We start from the raw sequence: 20,546 nt of genomic DNA, 5'->3' as shown, positions 1-20,546 counted from the left end.
TTGTGTGTACGTGTGGAGAGAGCTAGTTGCATTTCCTGGCCCCTCCAGCTGAAAGGATCCAATTCAGCTAGGACTGAACAAGACCATGTAAAACCGCTTCATTCAGAAAAGGCAGAAGAGGAATAGACGGGAAGAGTCGTCCAGATCCTGGAGTGGCTCCTTCAGCTTCACCTCCATTGTTTTCTGGGCCCAGGGAGGTCATGGTTATCTCTCAGGAGCGTCTCTTTCCCCCAAATGAAAAACAGTAGCCTCCCTTTGCAGAGCTGCTTTGAGGTTGCAAACATCCGACTCTGCAGCAGCCTTCAGGTCTAAAGGCACAGCCTCATGAAAGGCCAATGCAGAAGCAAACTTGGAACTTCTTTTGTCAATGGTCTTGAGATCCTGAAACAGCCACTTCTTGTTTCTGCTCCGGAAAATTGGTAGCTGCCGTGTGCCAGGTCAGACTATTTCTGCATCCACTCCTGTCTTGTCTACTCTTGCCGGGGCTCTCTTTGCCTCTCTTTCCCATCGCCTGTTTTCCAATCCTTTTAGCAGCAGACACTGCCGGGGAACGAACCAGGGACCCCCCTGCATGCAAAGCTCTGCTTCAGCGCCACCCCCCCAGGGTCAAATGGGGTGTGAGCCCTGCTGTAGGGAACGGGAGGCGCCTGCAGGCTGTGCCCGACTCTTTGCCTGCCCTTCCCTGGCAGATGGTGCCCAGAGCGGATACCTGGGCGGGGCGGGGCTTGCCTGGGGCGGGAAGGAGGACACGTCCTTGGGCCGAAGCGGCAGCCAGCCAGACGTTTTGCAAGCCCTGCGTGTGGCGCACGTCTCCTTGTCCGCCTTTATGGCCCATTAACTCGGAAGTCTAATTACGCCAGCTGAGATGACAACCTCCCTGAAACGCTTTGCCAGTGAAAAATGTGTTGGTTGCATCTGCTTGTGACGCACACGCTCCCAGGGCAAATTTTCCTAGAAGGGGGGGAGCACCTTAAGCGCTAAGCAGAGAATGATGTCCTACAAAAGCAGGTCTGCTGCCTGCAGCTCACCAGGGGGCGCTTTCCTGGATGTTGCTGCAAATAATCAGCTGTTCCTGTGATGAGCCCTTAGTTCTTTCTCTCTCTCCGAGTCAGATGCAATGCGCACAGAGGAGCCCACCTGTCCAGCGGGCAGATCAAATCCAAACATGGTTTGCCTGCCAAGGTAACAGAATTGTAGAGCTGGGAGAAACCCCAAGGGTCATCTAGTCCAACCCCCTGAAACACAGGAACCACAGCGAAAGACTCTGTGACCGATAGCCACCCAGCCTCTGTTTAACAAACCCCTATGAAGAAGAGCCTACCAACGTCTCCGTTCCACAGTCAAAGGCTCTTACTGTCAGAAAGCTCTCCTTGAGGTTTAATCGGAATCTCCTTTCTTGTAACTTGAAGCCATTGGTCTGGATCCCACCCTGTGGAGCAGCAGAAGACACTCTTGCTCCACAGAGGACTCCTGGAGCCCCTTCCAACCCTACCATTCTGTGATCGCTCAAGGGCAGAGAGGTGGTGTTGCCTTTAAGGGATGGGGCGGCTTTTTCACCCGCCCCAGTTTTATGAAGGCGATGCAGCTCCTATGGCAGATGGCTCCATGGGCAGAGAGGAGCCCCACTTGGAAGGCGGGCGTTTTCCTCCCTATCCTGGAGCTCCCACAAGGGGTGCCCACCCTGGCACCACACTCGAGGAGATGGAACGCAACTGAGCCCTCCTGCATTTCATGTCGGATTATGTGTAGAATAACGTTTATCCTCTTAGCCAAAGCTCTTCCCCCAACTGCCGGCATGTATTATTTCATCAAGGTGGCTTGGGCAGCTTTCCTTTTGTTACGGAATTCCATGGGTCCTCATTAAAGTATATTACATGGGAGAAATTTTAAAGCTATTTATCTCTGGGAAGTTTATGGTGCGGTATCAATGCCTCACAATGGAACAATTTCTGAGGAACTCTTTAATTCTCCTATTTGCCGCCATACCACTTAGATTTTTAGTGTTAAGCATTTTAGAGATACTTTTCTGTAACTGGCAGGGAATAGATAAAACTGTGGAACTCCCTCCCACAGGAAGCAGTGATGGCCGCCAACCTAGAAGGCTTTTAAAGAGGATTAGACAAATTCCAGCAGGAGAGGGCTATTAATGTCACCTAGCTATGATGGCCTGTTGTCTTTTCCATGGACAGAAAGTGAGGAGGAATTAAAGTGGCAGAAAGTGAGGAGGAATTAAAGAACCTTTTAATGAGGGTGAAAGAGGAGAGCGCAAAATATGGTCTGAAGCTCAACATCAAAAAAACCAAGATCATGGCCACTGGTCCCATCACCTCCTGGCAAATAGAAGGGGAAGAAATGGAGGCAGTGAGAGATTTTACTTTCTTGGGCTCCTTGTTCACTGCAGATGGTGACAGCAGTCACGAAATTAAAAGACACCTGCTTCTTGGGAGAAAAGCAATGACAAACCTAGACAGCATCTTAAAAAGCAGAGACATCACCTTGCCGACAAAGGTCCGTATAGTTAAAGCTATGGTTTTCCCAGTAGTGATGTATGGAAGTGAGAGCTGGACCATAAAGAAGGCTGATCGCCGAAGAATTGATGCTTTTGAATTGTGGTGCTGGAGGAGACTCTTGAGAGTCCCATGGACTGCAAGAAGATCAAACCTATCCATTCTTAAGGAAATCAGCCCTGAGTGCTCACTGGAAGGACAGATCGTGAAGCTGAGGCTCCAATACTTTGGCCACCTCATGAGAAGAGAAAACTCCCTGGAAAAGACCTTGATGTTGGGAAAGATTGAGGGCACTAGGAGAAGGGGACGACAGAGGACGAGATGGTTGGACAGTGTTCTCAAAGTTACCAACATGAGTTTGACCAAACTGCGGGGGGGGGGGGGCAGTGGAAGACAGGAATGCCTGGCATGCTATGGTCCATGGGGTCACGAAGAGTCGGACACGACTAAACGACTAAACAACAACAACAAGAAGCTATGATGGCTATGCTCTGACTCCACTGTCAGAGGGAGTGATGCGGAGACCCTACTTGAGGGTTTCCCATATAGGCATCTGGTTGGCCACTTTGAGAACAGAATGCTGGCCTAGAAGAGCCATTGGCCTCATCCAGCAGATGCTCTTCACATGTTCTTATGCAATTCCTCCTGGAGAGGTTTTGTGGAGAAAGGGGACGGCTGACACCTCGAGACTCCTAGTGCCCCTCAGGCCGATCTGGGATTGGCTGAAAGTGTTCAAGGTTTTCACCAAGTCTGGTTTCTTCTATAGATTTTTAAAAAATAAAAATAAAAATTGTGATACATTATCGAAGGCCTTCTCCGCATCTATTATGACCTAGTTGAGATTCCTGCGTTGCAGAGGGTTGGGCTAGATGACCCTCGGGGTCCCTTGTTCTCTGATTCAGCAGGTCTGAGCCAGGGCTTCTGACACCCAGAACTCACTCGACTGCCTCTTTTCCAGCCTCTGGGTTACAAGTGAGCACACCGGCATGGGAAGGATCTCGCCTAGGATCCCTCCCCCCCACCTGCTCCATCCAGACAAAGCAGCCAATTTTTCCTCCTATAAATTTTTAATTATTGCTCTTATCTGCTCCTGCGATATCGCTGCAGCTTGGAGAGCCTGCCTGTTGTTTATGCCCCCTTCTGATCTTGTATGTACAAACAAAACTTCTTTTGATAGGAGAGATTATTTGCTTGCCTTTGCTGCCTCAGCCCGGAGGCCGCAGCATGCGCCCTAATCTCCTGGCTGCGCGGCAGAGATAGGGAGTATAAATTTAATCGAGGTGAACTTGGGAGTGTTTGAAGATTGCAACAAAGCCTCATGAATCCTGCCCCCTTTTGCAGTCCCGATGAGCTGGATTTCTGTACCCAGAACCTCCGAGGTTATGGAGGGCAGCAAAGATTGGCAGCCGACAAAATCTAGAATTTAATTGCTATTCATGAGGTCCGCAGGTGGCACTAAAATCTTGATAACTAAGTGGCTTGGAGCTGCAGCTGCCCAGGCCTTTTCAAATGTCAAAAAGGGAGAGCTGCTGTTTTCCTTTGCCTGTCCCTGTAGAGACTGCCGTATAGTTTTGAGGGTAGTCATGTATCTGGAAACACATCCAGGAGAAACCAGTGGTGCCTTCCAGTGTCTCCTTGTGTCGTGACAGCCTTCATGTTGGTAGAAAATGTGCTTGACTCTGCTCACTTTGCTCAGTTGGGGGGCGGCGGGGGGAATCTGCCTGCAGGGTGAAGGTGAGCTATGGGATCAAATCAAACTTTGGTCAAGAGAGGCTGGGTCATGGTTTTAGCAGGCCTGAAATATCTCCGTTCCCCTGGAAATACCGTCCTTTCTAGGCGAGAAGATGCTGCAAGCGGTGGACAATCTGGCAAATGTTTTCACAGGGGTGGGCAGATTGCAGGTGTCTGCTAAAGTTACTATTTTGTCTAGTGGACTCCTCCAAACCAGGTTGCTCTAAAACACTGCGTTTGTACATGCACCTTCCAGTAGATGTAGACCTAGGCTGTGACCCTAAACTGCCAGCCTCAGTTTTGTGTTCTTTGCCAAGGCTGTTGCAAACTGCTTCTGATCTCCACTGACCTTGCACTCAATGTGAAACACGCCTTGCCCTGTTTCAAGTGCTCTTCTTAGCGCCATTTCACTCCACTTCTTGACAGAATCACACATGGGCAGCCAAGGTAAGCTGGGCCAGGAGGAGGAGAAGGAGGAGTTTGGATTTGATATCCCGCTTTATCACTACCCTAAGGAGTCGCAAAGCGCTAACAAGCTCCTTTCCTTCCTCTCCCACAACTAACACTCTGTGAAGCGGGTGAGGCTGAGAGACTTCAAAGAAGTGTGACTACCGCAAAGTCACCCAGCAGCTGCATGTGGAAGAGTGGAGACACGAACCCTATTCCCCAGATCACGAATCCACCACTCTTAACCACTACACCACACTGGCTCTCAAGAGGGAGGAAGAGGAGGGTGAAAATCACACCAGGGCGAAACAGACGCCACCGCCAGAACAGAAACCCAACCAATAGCCTCAGCTCAGTGTGATCATTTGGTGGTGAAGATCTCTCTTGGCTCCATATACTTTTGAAGTGCCTATCACAATCGGAGAGCCTCTTTCGCGGCTCTCTGCAACCTGTATCACACGATACAGGTATGCTCAGCTGGGATCCAAGATCTACTGGCACAGCAGCAAATCCAGGTTTGCCCTGTATCATACATTAAAAGCAGCCTTTAGCGTTAATGAAACCCGTTAGCCACCCCCCCCCAACATGTTACCCGGAGGGAGGAGGGGGCCGCACAGGGAATTGCTTCCAGTGATGTCACATTAATGACTGAAATTAGTGTCGACCAAAAAGTTTAATTCTGCCTGGCGCTGGGGCTGTTTGTTTTGGGATTAGCTGCTTGTTGTAATCTTCTTGATTAAGGATTATGATCCCTTTAGAAGCATAAGCCAGGCAAGCCTCCCAGGAGCTGGTGGAGCGCCGCGCACAATGTGCATTGCAGCGCCGCACTTGGAGGGAGTGACCTTTCCCAGGCAGGCAGCTAATCCAGATAGCTCCGCAGAAGTTTTGTGGCTGAGGGCAGCAGCCCTTGCTCTTGGCTCTGTTGGCACAGGGCACAGCTGGCCTCTGACAGGAAGGCATCGATGGTGGGCATTTCCTCCTCAGCAACAGGAGAGGCCAACTGTGCCCAGGGGGCCAACCAAAGCCTGCTTCTTCAGCATCTGAAACTTTTCCCTAGAAAAATGCTTGACAAACCAGTGGCTGCTGGAGGCTCTCCTGAAGCCAAATGGTGCGCTGTATTTCGTATACAGGCTGGAGGTGTCTTCGATGGGCAGCTGCTTGGACCAGCCAAGAAAGAGAGCCCTTTGTTGCTACTAAGAGCAGAGGCTCTTGCGCCTCTGCTCTTACGCTGGGAGCAGAGGCTCTTGCGCCTTCTCTTTCCTGTTGATGGGAGACATCTGCCCCTGCAAAGAGTACACCTGTGCCCTGATCTTAGGCATGGCATCCTGCGTGAACTGCTGCCTACATCTGAAGAAGTGTGCATGCACACGAAAGCTCATACCAAAATATAAACTTAGTTGGTCTTTAAGGTGCTACTGAAGGAATTTTTTTATTTTGCTTCAACTCAGACCAACACGGCTACCTACCTGTGCCTACATCTTGTGACTCTTGAGAAATAGTTGCACCTGAGATCTGTGGATCAGCAGCAGATACACAAGAATGACCAGAGTCATGGATGTGGCAAGAAGCAGCCCCATCCTGAGTTGAGGCCTCGTTCTTGGAGCAAGTGACTTCCATTGTCAAGAGGAAGCCTTTGGCTCTTGATGAGGATAAGACTCTCTTATCTTGGAGGTTATTTCAGCAGAGGTTGGGTGGCCACCTAGTTGAGATTCCTGCATTGCAGGGGATTGGACTAGAAGAACTAGATGAACCTTGGCATCCCTTCCAACTCTACAATTCTATGATTCTATGAAGCAGCACTTTCATTCTCACAGGTGGTGGAGTTTGAAGGCTGGTTCACTCAGAATTTGCAATCACGGGTAAAAGGAAGAGTTGACAAGCAACTGCACTGCATGCAAAAAGATATTTCAGGCACCCACCTAGGCCATTCATAGAGCTCTTTGTGTGGTATCTGCAGAACAGATGAAAGAGGAGCTAGTGGGAAAAAATCCTTTTTGAGCTTTCTAGTGGCCATGGATTGCTTTTGATCTCACTTCATGCATGGATATGTTTGGGGGGACGTGGAAACACAATCGAAGTTGATATGCCTCCAGTTCTGGGCGGTCCAATTTTAGAAGGATGTTGACAAGCTGGAACCATGTGCAGAGGACAGCAACCAGCTGAACAAGGGTCTGGAAACCAAGCCTGATGAGAAACAGTTGAGGGAATTGGTTATGTTTCACCTAGAGAAAAGAAGACTGAGAGGTGATCTTCAAATATCTGAAGGACTGCCCCCTGGAAGAGCGAGCAGACTTGTTTTCTGCTGCTGCAGAGGACAAGAAAGGAGATTCCAATTAAACTATAGGATGTTCTTTCTGACAGTAGGAGCTATTTGTTTTTTTTTTAAATATTTTTATTAATTTTCCAATTAAAACCAATTATATCACATTCAATATTTCAAATTATACACATATATATATCAATCAAACCGAATGTTATGCCAAATCATCTAAAGAATTTTTTATTTGGGTTCCCATGCTTCAAGAAATTGGGAATTCCTCGCAACTGTCCACTGCCGTCTTTTTTCTAAAGTTCAAATCGTCCTCCAAGTTCATAATAATCCAGATCTTCCCCTTACAGTCACATAGATGTATTCCACTTTCATCCGATTGTTTCCCAGCTGCTGAGATAAATATCAAACAAAGTTTCACAGATGTTCTTTCTCCTGTGTGAGTTAATCAGTCCAGCCTCCCCATAAATCTTCTTAATGGAGCTCCCTGTTGCGTCGAAGCAGCTCGAAGTAGCGCCATCTTAAAAAGCTCAAATCACTTTCGTTTTCTCTCATAGCCATGAAGATTTACGATCATTATAGAATTTACAGCTTTTTCAGGCAGGAGACCCAAACATCAAACCATAAACTCTTGGTAAATTAATGGATCTCCTTGCCCTATAGCTGAACTTAGCTTCAGGTCGCTGCTCCAATTTAAAGTGCGTCACAGCTCATAAATCCTCCGAACGCGTCCAGAACTTCTTCCGTCCGACTAGGGGGGGGCTTTTCTCATCGGCAACTCCACATCTTTAAAAAATATGCTCAGTAACAACAATTATAAAGTTCAACTCACACAGTCTTTTGCTTCTCTTTCACTCCAAACAAGCCAGGACATCGCGTCCGGGAAGGTACGAGGCAACAATATGAAGAAAAAAAAATAAAAACTCACTTCCCTTATCGCTCCGTCCCCATCAATCCTTCTTCCAGATGCAGTACAGTCTTTTGACTCCTCTCCCTCAGCAGCATAAATTTCTCAGCAGTAAACAGCGCTTCTTCCCCTCCTTCTGAAGTATGTCCATAGATTTAAGCCTAATTATCTTCTTTAACCATGGAAATCCCCGCCATGCAGATTAGCGTCCGGGAGTCCTGGCCCTCGTAAGTGCTCAGCCCAAGCTCCCCCCACTCCAAAAACAGTCGGAGTGGGTCTGGGGGCATCGCGGGCCAGCGGCCCCTCTCCGTAACCCCCGGAGAGGGTAGGGGGTTGCCATTTACTCCCCTAGCAACCGCCAAATTCCTTACGAAGGTCAGAGAGATGGAAAACAGGTCCGCCATTCCTGCAGGCGGAAACCGGAACCGACAGTAGGAGCTATTTGAAAGTGGAATGTACCACCTTAGGAGATGGTGAACTCTCCTTTTGGAGGTTTTTAAACAGGTTGGGTGGCTAGATGTCAGGGATTTGTTGGTTGTAATGCCTGCATTGCCGTGTGTGTGTGTGTGTGTGTGTGTGTGTGTGTGGACGGACTAGATGGCCCTTGTGGTCCCTTCCAACTCTACAATTCATTGGTTCTCTACGTGTGGAGAGATTTGTCCCAGGATAACAAAAATGGTCAAAGGCCTGGAAGCAATGCCTTATGAGGAACAGCTTAGGGAGCTGGGTATGTTTAGAATGGAGAAGAGAAGGTTAAGGGGTGATATGATAGCCATGTTCAAATATATGAAAGGATGTCATATGGGGGAGGGTGAAAGATTGTTTTCTGCTGCTCCAGAGAAGCGGACACGGAGCAATGGATTCAAACTACAAGAAAGAAGATTCCACCTAAACATTAGGAAGAACTTCCTGACAGTAAGAGCTGTCCGGCAGTGGAATTTGCTACCAAGGAGTGTGGTGGAGTCTCCTTCTTTGTAAGCAGAGGCTTGACAGGCATATGTCAAGAATGCTTTGGTGGTGTTTCCTGCTCAGCAGGGGGTTGGACTGGATGGCCCTTGGGGTCTCTTCCAACTCTAGGATTCTATGATTCTAATCGGTGGCATAAACCAGTCCTGCTTCTGAATCCTCCTTTCTCAGAGCCTGGCCATGCCAGATGTCCTTGGGCCACAGAGCTGCAGTGCTTCTGAGCTTCAATCAGCTGCCTGTTTAACTTTCCTTGTGACAAGCTAAGCTGACATCCAGCGTCAAATGTGTAAATCGCCTCACCACCAAAACATGCATCTCACTTGCAGCACCAGGAAAGTAATGAATCAAAGTGTCAAGTAGCTTGAAGAAAATGAATTTGTTAATTGCCTGCATACTCAGACTCTGGGTAATATAAAAAGGGAAGACTTGGAAACGCTCAAGTAGGAGGCAAACTGTAACCTCATTGCTGTTACTGAGCCCTGGCAGGAGGAGGGAAGTGGAGGCGGCTGTGTGATCAGAATAATAAAACCCCCCACCTTGGAAGAGGCTTGGGTGGGTGCCCCTCCAAGCAGCCAGCACAAGATTGCAGGTTAGGGAATTGTTCTGGGTCTGAGCAGTGTCCATAACAAGCCAGCAGCTGGGCATAAACAAAGTTGGCCATTCTGGTGCCAGGTTAAACCCTGGAACTCGCTCCCACAGGAGGCTGTGATGTCCATCAACCTGGATTGCTTTAAAAGTGGATTAAACAAATTCATGGAAGAGAGGACTATTGATGGCTCCTAGCCAGGATGGCTCTGCTCTGTCTCCACAGTTGGAGGCAGCAGAGCTTCTGAATCCCAGTTGCTGAAAACCATAGGAGGGGGAGAGTTACTCTTGTCCTTGGATCCTGCTTTACAGGTTTCCCATAATGGGCGTCTGGGTGGCTACTGTGAGAACAGGATGCTGGACTGAGTGGGCCACTGGTCTGATCCAGAAGGCTCTATTTATTCCAGGAAGTGGGGAAGCATAGCAGGATATAAATGTAGCAAATGCATTTCCTAGCAAGCGAGCTGTGGTGGAATGCCTCGATATCCGCTTCTTTCACTCCACGGATATTGGGTGTGTCTCCTGTCTTTGCAGGTGTGTGTCAGATCCACGGGTGAATGGTTGATGCTCCGGGAGTTGGCACCATGTTGGGGTTGCCGACAGGCTTTCTCAAATGCACATTTCCAAGCTAGGCTGAAGAGCTCACTAGTCCATCAGCGAGTCAGACCCCCTCTCTGCACCTGCCTCCTTCTCTGTATCCCACCAAGATGTATTCGGACAATTGAGGGGCTTCCCTAGGGGGTGCCCTTCCATACACAAAATTTGCAAAGTCACACAACAAGGCATTCCTGGCGGCTGCTCCCTAGTTTTCACATTCCTTTCCTGCACAGCCTGAAATGGTTCCCTAAGCAGATGCAAAATATTGCTTATTTGGGGCTGGAGATGAGCCTTCTTTTGGGCAGACGCTGCATTTATTACATGCTCCGAGGTGTTGCCTGCCCTGAGCCTTTGGGGAAATATGGAAGGATCTCTTTCAAATAAGTGCATCAGCTGAATCCCAAACACTCCCTGGCATGTTTTCAGATAGGGGTGGATCTTATTAGGGAGCCAGATCCTAAATCCACAGTTGAGTTTCATGTGGTCCTTTGGAAACAGTTTTGCTTGTGCCTCAGTGGCAGCCTGGGGGCGGAAAGCACAGCTGAGCTCTGCTTCAGCTCCCGTTTGTTTCAGTGAGTCTTACATGAAAGCTCTTTCCCCTCCCACACTGCACCATGGTTAATTGACAGCGCAAATATTTTCAGTCTCTTCAGCTTCATAATACCTTAACAAGATCCCTTTAGCACATCTACGGCTGTTGACAATAATGCTCTGAGAACCAAGAGGGGGGCTTTGTTTTGTTTTGTTTTTTTGCACACAGAGGCAATGTGCAACATGTTTCAAGGCTGCAATCACACCGGCTCCCTCTCAGTCCAGCACGGCTCCACATTCTAGCCTGTTGCCAGGATGCTGTGTTTCCTTACAGTCACATCTATCTGCGTACACACACACACACACGCCTGCCTATGATTTTTGAGTCTTACAGTGTCATTATCCTCTTGGAATCTGGTAACTTCTTCAGAGAGAGAAGCACTCCTGACTGAAGTCCCCCCCAGTTGTGAAAACGGCAATCAGGGCCTTGAAATGCTTTTAAGGCGTTATCATCCGAGGGAGATATTCCAGACAGGACCTTATCTGGAAGCCTGTCTGTTGTCAGCTGCGAGAAGCATTCTTCGCTATAATAATTATTTTTGTGTTGTATGGTTCTCAGTGAACCTTGCTGAAATGTGCACTTTGCAGCTGTAATGATACTTTTATTGAAAACTATGGCCTCATTATCAATATATTGCTGCAACCATGTGTGCCTTGCAGCACTTTTATAGAACGGTGATCTTGCAAATGAGTCAGCGTGCCAGGGTTTGGTAGCCAAGCCCAAGGAGCAGCCACACCCGAGGGTGGGACACTTGACAGCCTCAGATTCAGGACCACCATGACTTTGCTTACCCCAGAGATCATCCTCACCTGTAGGCGATGAGTGGAGACTTTGTCTGTTTTGCATTGTAAGTCATCCCATAATTCCTTTGCCCCTGCATTGCAGGGGGTTGGACTAGATAACCGTTGGGGTCCCTTCCCAACTTCACAATTCTGTGATTCCTTCAGTACCTCACAAAGGCATCTGTTGAGAGTGTTGATATTGTGCAAATGCATTTTAAAAGTAGCGGATTGTTTGAGACGGTGCAACATGCAGTGGTTTGAGTGCCCACTGGGGTAGGATATCCCCAACATGCCACCCCACTGTGGAAAGAATTGCCCTGGCGTCCAGTTGGCTACTGGGCCAAGTTCAAGGTAGCAACGTTGGTGTACAAAGTCCTATACATCTTGGGACCAGGATACCTGAAAGAATGTATCACACCCCTTGCGTACCCAACAGATCACTGTGCTCTGCAGATACCTTTTCAGGAGGTTCATTCCCCACAAAATAGGGACCAGGTCTTCAATGCTGTGGCACCTCCTGCCTTTGGAATGCCCTCTTTTCAAATATCAGACAGACACTCTCTCTGCTCTCTTTATAAGTAAATATAAAGAAGGCAGACGTTCTTGCTGGCCTGGCTTTGATTTCCAACACTTGGGGTGAAGTGTGGGCTGCAGTGAGCTTTTCCTTTAAGGCAGCATTCCATGTCCTTGTCCAAAGCTGCTCTCATCTCTGTGTCTACATGGCAAAGCCAGTGATCTGACCATTGCTTTTCAAGGCAAACTCATGCCTGGGGCACAGAGGGAGCCTCTGCCTGTTGTGGAGATGGGGGCGGGGGTGGCTTGGGACGACAGGCCAGGGCAGGGGGACAGTCTCTGGTGAATGCAAAGCACCTTTGTGTGGGGCTCCTTCCATTTTAGCAGCTCAGCTGTGGATCCGGGAAGCACTTTGTCCAAAAGAGGCAGCCCGCCCCTCGGAGCAGCTCTCCGGAGCTTCTTGCAAACACCTTGTACCTTGTTCCATCCTGGCAAAGGGACAAAGCCGATTGGCATGGAGGGCACGAAGCCCAGCTCCTCTCCTCCCTTTCTGCTCCTCATCAGAAATCAAGCCAGGATCTGGAGAGGGTCTTCAGGCGGCTCCCCTTCCTGAGCTTGTTAGCAAGGAAACTGTCCTCCCAGCTCCCTCCACCCTCTATCTTGCTGCGTTTTATCTAGGATCTGCTCTAAGAAGTCCACAACACCCTCCCTTTGCGAGGATCCGCAAGGCTTTGTGTGTTGCCGTGTTGGTTTTTCCGAGGGGGCTGTGTGTTTTCTTCCGAGCCGGCATCAGTATTCTGCCCGAGTGCACAGACTTCCACTCGGCCTGCTGGCTTTCGCCTCCCCTGCTGGGCAGGTGTCCATTATAACACAGTGCAAAAGGGGGGTGGGAAGGAGGGAAAACAACAACAACAAAGGCAGAACACTGCTGACGGGTTGAGGCACGGTTTGATGGGACCTCCTGCAGCTGCCATCAATCTCATTAGGATGTTTTCGACACTCCCTGCATCCCAAAGTCTCCCCCCTCCCTGTCCACTTGCCTAGGGGTGGATGGCTGGGAACTGGCCTGAGCACAATCTCCACAGAACAGAGCAGGGCAAGACATCCAGCGCCCTGGTTCAAATGGCAAAGCAGGGCAGCCGGCTTCCTGGCACCTGATCCACAGTTGCAGAACATCCCTCTTACCTGCAGAGAACAGGGGTCATTGGGGAGATAATGCCGGCATTTTGCTGCAGATTTTGTTCATGGGGCTGCGGATCTGCTTGGGGTTTGGTTTTGTTCTTTCATTGGTGGAAGGGGCAGAGCACGTGTTTTGGAGTGCAGAAGGTCTCGGGTTCAATCCCAGGCAGCATCTCCAGGTAGGGCTGCAAAACACTCCTTGCCTGGAAACCCTCGAGACCTGCTGCCAGTCAGAGCTAGGTGGAGCCCAGTGGTCTGGCACAGTATAAGGCAGCTCCCTGTGTTCCTAGGGGGACCCTGCCAAAAAGGCGGACCCAGGCTGAAGACAGAGATCAGGGCTCCACGGGGAATTATCGACTGCCCTTCTGTTAAGTGGAGGCCTATGGCAGCCCACTTAGCTGGCTCAGAACTCTTGTCTCCTCCATCCCGCCCTGGGACTTTTGAGGCTGGGAAAGTTCACTTTATTGTTTGTGCTGCTGCCGCTGTCTGGGAGCTTCCTTTGCAAAACTGCAGGCTCTCAATTGCGATGCCTGGAGTGTCGCCCCAAGGCCTGTCAGCAGTCTGCAGAATGCTGAAACTGGCCCCGCAGTGGAGGGGGGGAGAGATCAAATGCGATCTGCTGCAGGCACCTCGCTTTGTACTGAGCTCAAAGTGTGTGCTGGCGCCTTCGGCCCCTCGGATCCAGCTGAGAGCCGAGCCTGGTGCTTGGTGCGTTTGTTTTGAGTGTGCTTAGTTTGGTGACGGTACCAAAACGGCAGGAGCACCCCTCTGGTTGTGTCCCTTTCCCCTGCGGCTGGCGCTGCTAACACAAAGCAAACCAAATGTGCAGCAGATTGGCCAGGCATGGAGTAAGGAGAGAGAGCTGAGGCTCCGTCTCCCCCTTTCTCCCTCCCCACAGATGCTGCAAAAACAGCAGGATCTCAGGTTTGGCTAGGAGGGAGCCTTGCTTAGGGAAGGTGGGCCGATTCTTGAGCCACGTCATCTCCCGGCATTTGGTGCTGCCTCAGCATTTCACCCCAAGCTTCTTTTTCCTAGGCTGTCGGTCTCTGTGCTTTAAAAAGAAAGTGCAAAATTCCCTCTTGCTGTTGTTTTTCAAGGGGAAAGGGGATTATCTTCAGTTTTTTGGCATGAGCCAAAGTCACGTTGGCAATGAACCCTTGCATCTCTCCAGATAAAGGCAAGAACTCCCGGGACTGGTATTCTTTGCAAATAGCCTTGCTGGGGTTCTGAATTTCTCTCCCCATACTCCTTTAGAGCCCATGGTACTGGTTTGATAGAGAGGCTGTGTGTGTGCGCGCGCATGTGTTACAATGTGGTTGCTTGCCACTGCATGCTTTGCTCAAGCAGGTTGCGCATGGTGTCTCCCCAGCTCACCTCCATCTTGCTCCACCAGAGTAATGGAGCCACTGAGCCGGGCTGCCCACCAGATAACAGGTTTATCGCCTCTCCTGTTCCTGCTGTCAGCTCCTCTCTCCTGTCTCCCCTCCACCAATCTCCTTGGTGCATGAAAAATTGACACCCCCTGAAGTTGAAATCTGTTGCTGATGGAGGAACATTTATTAGTGGCTAACAAAACCTGTTCGCCCGGCAGGCTCTCCTTTTGCTTGTCGCCCTGCGCTGCCCAGGTGCAGAGTGTGGGGTCCCCGGGGATGGGAGAGGGGCTCTGGCACTTGGGATGCCGCATGCCTGTTGCAGAGCCCTTCTGGCGAAAAGGCCGAGACACTGGTTTATTGAAAGCCCCTTGCAAAGAGGTGCCTGTCGCTCCTGTTCCATGAGCAATTGATCGCGGCTTCTCTCAGGCCCCCGGGCTAAGGCAGAGCTGTGGAAACTCATGTTAATCTGTCTTGACAGCAATGAGGAGATGATCCCTCTTCTCCGTACATTGCATTTTCCTCTCTGAAAAATAACAGATTCTGACACCCCTCTCCTCCGGCAAGCCAATAGAGGCAAATTTTATGGCCCCCCTTGCCTCATCAATCTTAATCGGAGGGATTAAAGCAAAGGTGGCGTGGAGAGGTTGGAATTGCATTTGCTCTGAAACGCCTGCAAGGCAAGGCCAGCTCTGAGCGCAGGAGGGAGCAGCAGCGCGAGGATTTGCACTTGGTCTCCCTAGGTGCAAAAGTGGACTGATCTGCTTCTCTTTTACAGACACAAGGTGTTCAGAGCAGTGAGCGCCGCCCTGGAAGCCCCGTCCCTGCATTCAGTTGGGAATGTTCCTTTTTAGGGTCTAGCAAACCAATCCGCAGGCTTGAAACAGTAGGCGACTGGGCCCTTGTTGTCATGCAAAACCTGGAACAATTTTGCGCCCTGGTGTTGCTTGTTCTGTTGACTCTGTTCAATGCCTGCTAAACCCAACCTGGGGCCTCTAGACCACGGCTGCCTGTCATTGCCAACAGCAGTGCTGTCTGGGGATGTGAGCAGGCACCCCAAGAGGGCACCAGGTGGGCAGAGGCTGCTGCTGCTGGTGCCATATAAGCAACTGCTAGCAGTAGCTGCTGGCCCCACCGCTTCCACCTGAACCCAAGGAAGCAAATTGTTGTTGGAAGATTCAGGGCAGATAAAAGAAAGGACTTCTTCCCACAGCACATGGGTAACATGTGGAACTCCGACCTGCAGGAGGCAGTGGTGGCCAGTAGCCCGCCTGGCTTTAAAAGTTGTTGTTGTTGTTTAGTCGTTTAGTCGTGTCCGACTCTTCGTGACCCCATGGACCATAGCATGCCAGGCACTCCTGTCTTGCACTGCCTCCCGCAGTTTGGACAAACTCATGTTCGTAGCTTCGAGAACACTGTCCAACCATCTCGTCCTCTGTCGTCCCCTTCTCCTAGTGCCCTCAGGGTCTTTTCCAAGGATTCTTCTCTTCTCATGAGGTGGCCAAAGTATTGGAGCCTCAGCTTCACGATCTGTCCTTCCAGTGAGCACTCAGGGCTGATTTCCTTAAGAATGGATAGGTTTGATCTTCTTGCAGTCCATGGGACTCTCAAGAGTCTCCTCCAGCACCACAATTCAAAAGCATCAATTCTTCGGCGATCAGCCTTCTTTATGGTCCAGCTCTCACTTCCATACATCACTACTGGGAAAACCATAGCTTTAACTATACGGACCTTTGTCGGCAAGGTGATGTCTCTGCTTTTTAAGATGCTGTCTAGGTTTGTCATTGCTTTTCTCCCAAGAAGCAGGCGTCTTTTAATTTCGTGACTGCTGTCACCATCTGCAGTGATCAAGGAGCCCAAGAAGGTGAAATCTCTCACTGCCTCCATTTCTTCCCCTTCTATTTGCCAGGAGGTGATGGGACCAGTGGCCATGATCTTGGTTTTTTTGATGTTGAGCTTCAGACCATATTTTGCGCTCTCCTCTTTCACCCTCATTAAAAGGTTCTTTAATTCCTCCTCGCTTTCTGCCATCAAGGTTGTGTCATCTGCATATCTGAGGTTGTTGATATTTCTTCCGGCAATCTTAATTCCGGCTAGGGATTCATCTAGTCCAGCCTTTCGCATGATGAATTCTGCATATAAGTTAAATAAGCAGGGAGACAATATACAACCTTGTCGTACTCCTTTCCCAATTTTGAACCACTCAGTTGTTCCATATCCAGTTCTAACTGTAGCTTCTTGTCCCACATAGAGATTTCTCAGGAGACAGATGAGGTGATCAGGCACTCCCATTTCTTTAAGAACTTGCCATAGTTTGCTGTGGTCGACACAGTCAAAGGCTTTTGCATAGTCAATGAAGCAGAAGTAGACGTTTTTCTGGAACTCTCTAGCTTTCTCCATAATCCAACGCATGTTTGCTATTTGGTCTCTGGTTCCTCTGCCCTTTCGAAATCCAGCTTGCACTTCTGGGAGTTCTCGATCCACATACTGCCTAAGCCTGCCTTGTAGAATTTTAAGCATAACCTTGCTAGCGTGTGAAATGAGCGCAATTGTGCGGTAGTTGGAGCATTCTTTGGCACTGCCCTTCTTTGGAATTGGGATGTAGACTGATCTTCTCCAATCCTCTGGCCATTGCTGAGTTTTCCAAACTTGCTGGCATATTGGGTGTAGCACCTTAACAGCATCATCTTTTAAAATTTTAAATAGTTCAGCTGGAATATCATCACTTCCACTGGCCTTGTTATTAGCAGTGCTTTCTAAGGCCCATTTGACTTCACTCTCCAAGATGTATTCTTGCCACCTCTTCTTGATGTCTTCTGCTTCTGTTAGGTCCTTACCACTTTTGTCCTTGATTATGGTAATCTTTGTATGAAATGTTCCTTTCATGTCTCCAATTTTCTTGAACAGATCTCTGGTTTTCCCCATTCTATTGTTTTCCTCTACTGTATTTCTTTGCATTGCTCATTTAAGAAGACCCTCTTGTCTCTCCTTGCTGTTTTTTGGAAATCTGCATTCAGTTTCCTGTATCTTTCCCTTTCTCCCTTGCATTTTGCTTGCCTCCTCTCCTCCGCTATTTGTAAGGCCTCGTTGGACAGCCATTTTGCTTTCTTGCATTTCCTTTTCCTTGGGATGGTTTTCGTTGCTGCCTCCTGTATAATGTTACGAGCCTCCATCCATAGTTCTTCAGGCACTCTGTCCACCAAATCTAAATCCTTAAACCTGTTCCTCACTTCCACTGTGTATTCATAAGGGATTTGATTCAGATTGTATCTTACTGGCCCAGTGGTTTTTCCTACTTTCTTCAGTTTAAGCTGGAATTTTGCTATAAGAAGCTGATGATCTGAGTTACAGTCAGCTCCAGGTCTTGTTTTTGCTGACTGTATAGAGCTTCTCCATCTTTGGCTGCAGAGAATATAATCAATCTGATTTCGATGCTGCCCATTTGGTGATATCCATGTGTAGAGTCGTCTCTTGTGTTGTTGGAAAAGAGTGTTTGTGATGACCAGCTTGTTCTCTTGACAGAACTCTATTAGCCTTTGCCCTGCTTCATTTTGAACTCCAAGGCCAAACTTGCCAGTTGTTCCTTTTATCTCTTGATTCCCTACTTTAGCATTCCAATCCCCTGTAATGAGAAGAACATCCTTCTTTGGTGTCATTTCTAGAAGTTGTTGTAGGTCTTCATAGAATTGGTCAATTTCACTTTCTTCAGCACCGGTAGTTGGTGCATAAACTTGGATTACTGTGATGTTAAGAGGTCTGCCTTGGATTCGTATCGAGATCATTCTGTCATTTTTGAGATTGCATCCCATTACAGCTTTTGCCACTCTTTTGTTGACTATGAGAGCCACTCCATTTTTTCTACGGGATTCTTGCCCACAGTAGTAGATATGATAGTCACCCGGACTGAATTCACCCATTCCCTTCCATTTTAGTTCACTGATGCCCAGGATGTCAATATTTATTCTTGCCATCTCATTTTTCACCACATCCAGCTTACCAGGGCTCATCGTTCTTACATTCCAGGTTCCTATGCAATATTTTTCTTTACAGCATCAGACTTTCCTTTCGCTTCCAGGCATATCCGCAACTGAGCGACCTTTCGGCTTTGGCCCAACCGCTTCATCAGCTCTGAATCTACTTGTACTTGTCCTCCGCTCTTCCTCAGTAGCATGTTGGACGCCTTCCGACCTGAGGGGCTCATCTTCCAGCGTCATAACTTTTATATGCCTATTGTCTTTGTCCATGGAGTTTTCTTGGCAGGGATACTGGAGTGGCTTGCCAGTTCCTTCTCCAGGTGGATCACGTTTAGTCAAAACTCTCCACTATGACCTGTCCATCTTGGGTGGCCCTGCATGGCATAGCTCATAGCTTCTCTGAGTTATTCAAGCCCCTTCGCCACGACAAGGCATTGATCCATGAAGGGGGGCTTTAAAAGAGGATTAGGCAAATTCATGGAGGAGGAGAGGCGGCTATTGGGGCTATTGGGGACTCTGCTCTGCTTTCAGGCTCAGAGGCAGCAATGCTTCTGAATACCAGTTGCAGGAGACCACAGGAGGGCAGAGGACTCGCATGCTCAAATCCTGCTTGCTGGTTTCCCACAAGCGGCATCTGGTTGGCCACTGTGAGAGCAGGATGTCGGCCTGATCCATCAGGGCTCTTCTTACTTTTCTAAATTCACATTTCCCTGAAGGATGCCCTCACCTTGGTCCCTTCAGGATCAGGCCTGTGAAGGTGCAGGATGAAGATTTGAACTGTTGGTCTTGATGCTGCCAGCAAGAGCCCAGAGGAGGCAGCAGCAGCAGAAGAAGAAAAGCACCGGTAGTTTCCTTTTGAGACTTCTGCTCTCCCTCTTTTTCCAAGGCTTGTGCTGCCTTGAACTTGACCCGTCAGCAAAATCTGAGAGGCTGCAAAGCAGGCAAGAGAAAGCTCATTATTTTGGGCAGCCTTTGTGCCTAACTCTGTGTTTGGCACAATGGCCTTTCTGTGAATAGACTCGAGCCTAGTTGCAGAATCCGCTCCTGCTGCAGTTAAATCAGGCTCTGCGGTCAGGAGCCGTTTGTTCCTGTCATGTCCCATTGCCATCCCCTCAATGGGAACTTGTTCAGGAGAAGGGGCAAGCCTCTCTTGAGTTGCTTCTCTTTGTACTGCATTGCAGGGTGTTGAACTAGATGACTCCTGGGGGGCCCTTTCAACTCTATGATTCCGTCACACTCAGCTACGCAGGAAGCAACCAACTCCTCTGCCCCTTGGCAAAGGGATTGGGGGGCAGCCTTAGCTACCCGACCTGAGTGTGTGCATCTATTTCTCTCCCCCCAGAGCACATCTGCTCCATCTTAGCCTCCCTCCTGAGGAATCTGAGGGGACAGCAGAGAACTCGGCTGCTCAACAAGTTCACGGAGAACGACAGCGAGAAGGTGAGAGATTGGGGGGCAGTGTTGGGGAGCTGGGAACAGGAGGAGGGTTCAGAGCCTGCTGGGGGCGAGAGAAATGGGGCACTGTCTCAGGGATACTGTCCAAATGGTACCCAGGGTGGTGAGAGCCAGTGTGGTGTAGTGGTTAGAGTGTTGGACTACCAGGACCTGGGAGACCTGGGTTCAAATCCCCCACTCAGCCATAAGAAGCTCACCAGGCGAGCGGGCAATCACTGCCTCTCAGGCTGGGATTAAATGTGGAGACCATCTTGCATGCCACCTTTAGTTCAACCAGTTCATTTTTTCCCCCTGCCCGCACAAGTTCTACTATTGAACATTTGGCCCAATGTTCCACCTGCCATCGATGCTTGAGTTGGGATTTCTGCATTGCAGGGGGATTGGACTAGATGACCCATGAGGCACCCTTCCAGCTCCTCAATTCTGTGATTCTATGGGAATCCTCCAAAGGAGTTCCCTTGCGCAAGACCCACCGTGCTGTTGCCCATTTCTTATTTCAGTGGGGCTTGTGCTGCTGCCCTTAACAGGGCACCCAGACATCCTGCCAACCCCTCCTCCGGCTTCATGGCTCCCCCTCACAGCCAGGTGTGGGCTGTGTGGGTGTCTTCCTGTGGCATGAAATGAGCCCAGCAGGAGTAGTGGCATAGGCTTCCTGCAGGGGCCCTTCTTGAG

General features: G+C 49.4%; 1 protein-coding gene across 1 annotated transcript in view; it reads left to right on the top strand.

Moving 5' to 3' along the window:
- CTNNBL1 (catenin beta like 1) overlaps window positions 1–20,546 on the top strand; it is an 85,922-nt gene that overhangs the window by 51,359 nt on the left and 14,017 nt on the right. The window contains exon 12 of the mRNA XM_060277412.2: window positions 19,762–19,859. Coding sequence (XP_060133395.1) covers window positions 19,762–19,859 — 98 coding nt within the window. The remainder of the gene's footprint in view (window positions 1–19,761; window positions 19,860–20,546) is intronic.

The sequence above is a fragment of the Zootoca vivipara genome, chromosome 7 (assembly GCF_965207765.1).
Source record: "Zootoca vivipara chromosome 7, rZooViv2.hap1.1, whole genome shotgun sequence".
Taxonomy (NCBI): Eukaryota; Metazoa; Chordata; class Lepidosauria; order Squamata; family Lacertidae; genus Zootoca; species Zootoca vivipara.
Note: the sequence above shows the minus strand (reverse complement) of the source record. Positions and strands in the feature narration are given on the sequence as shown.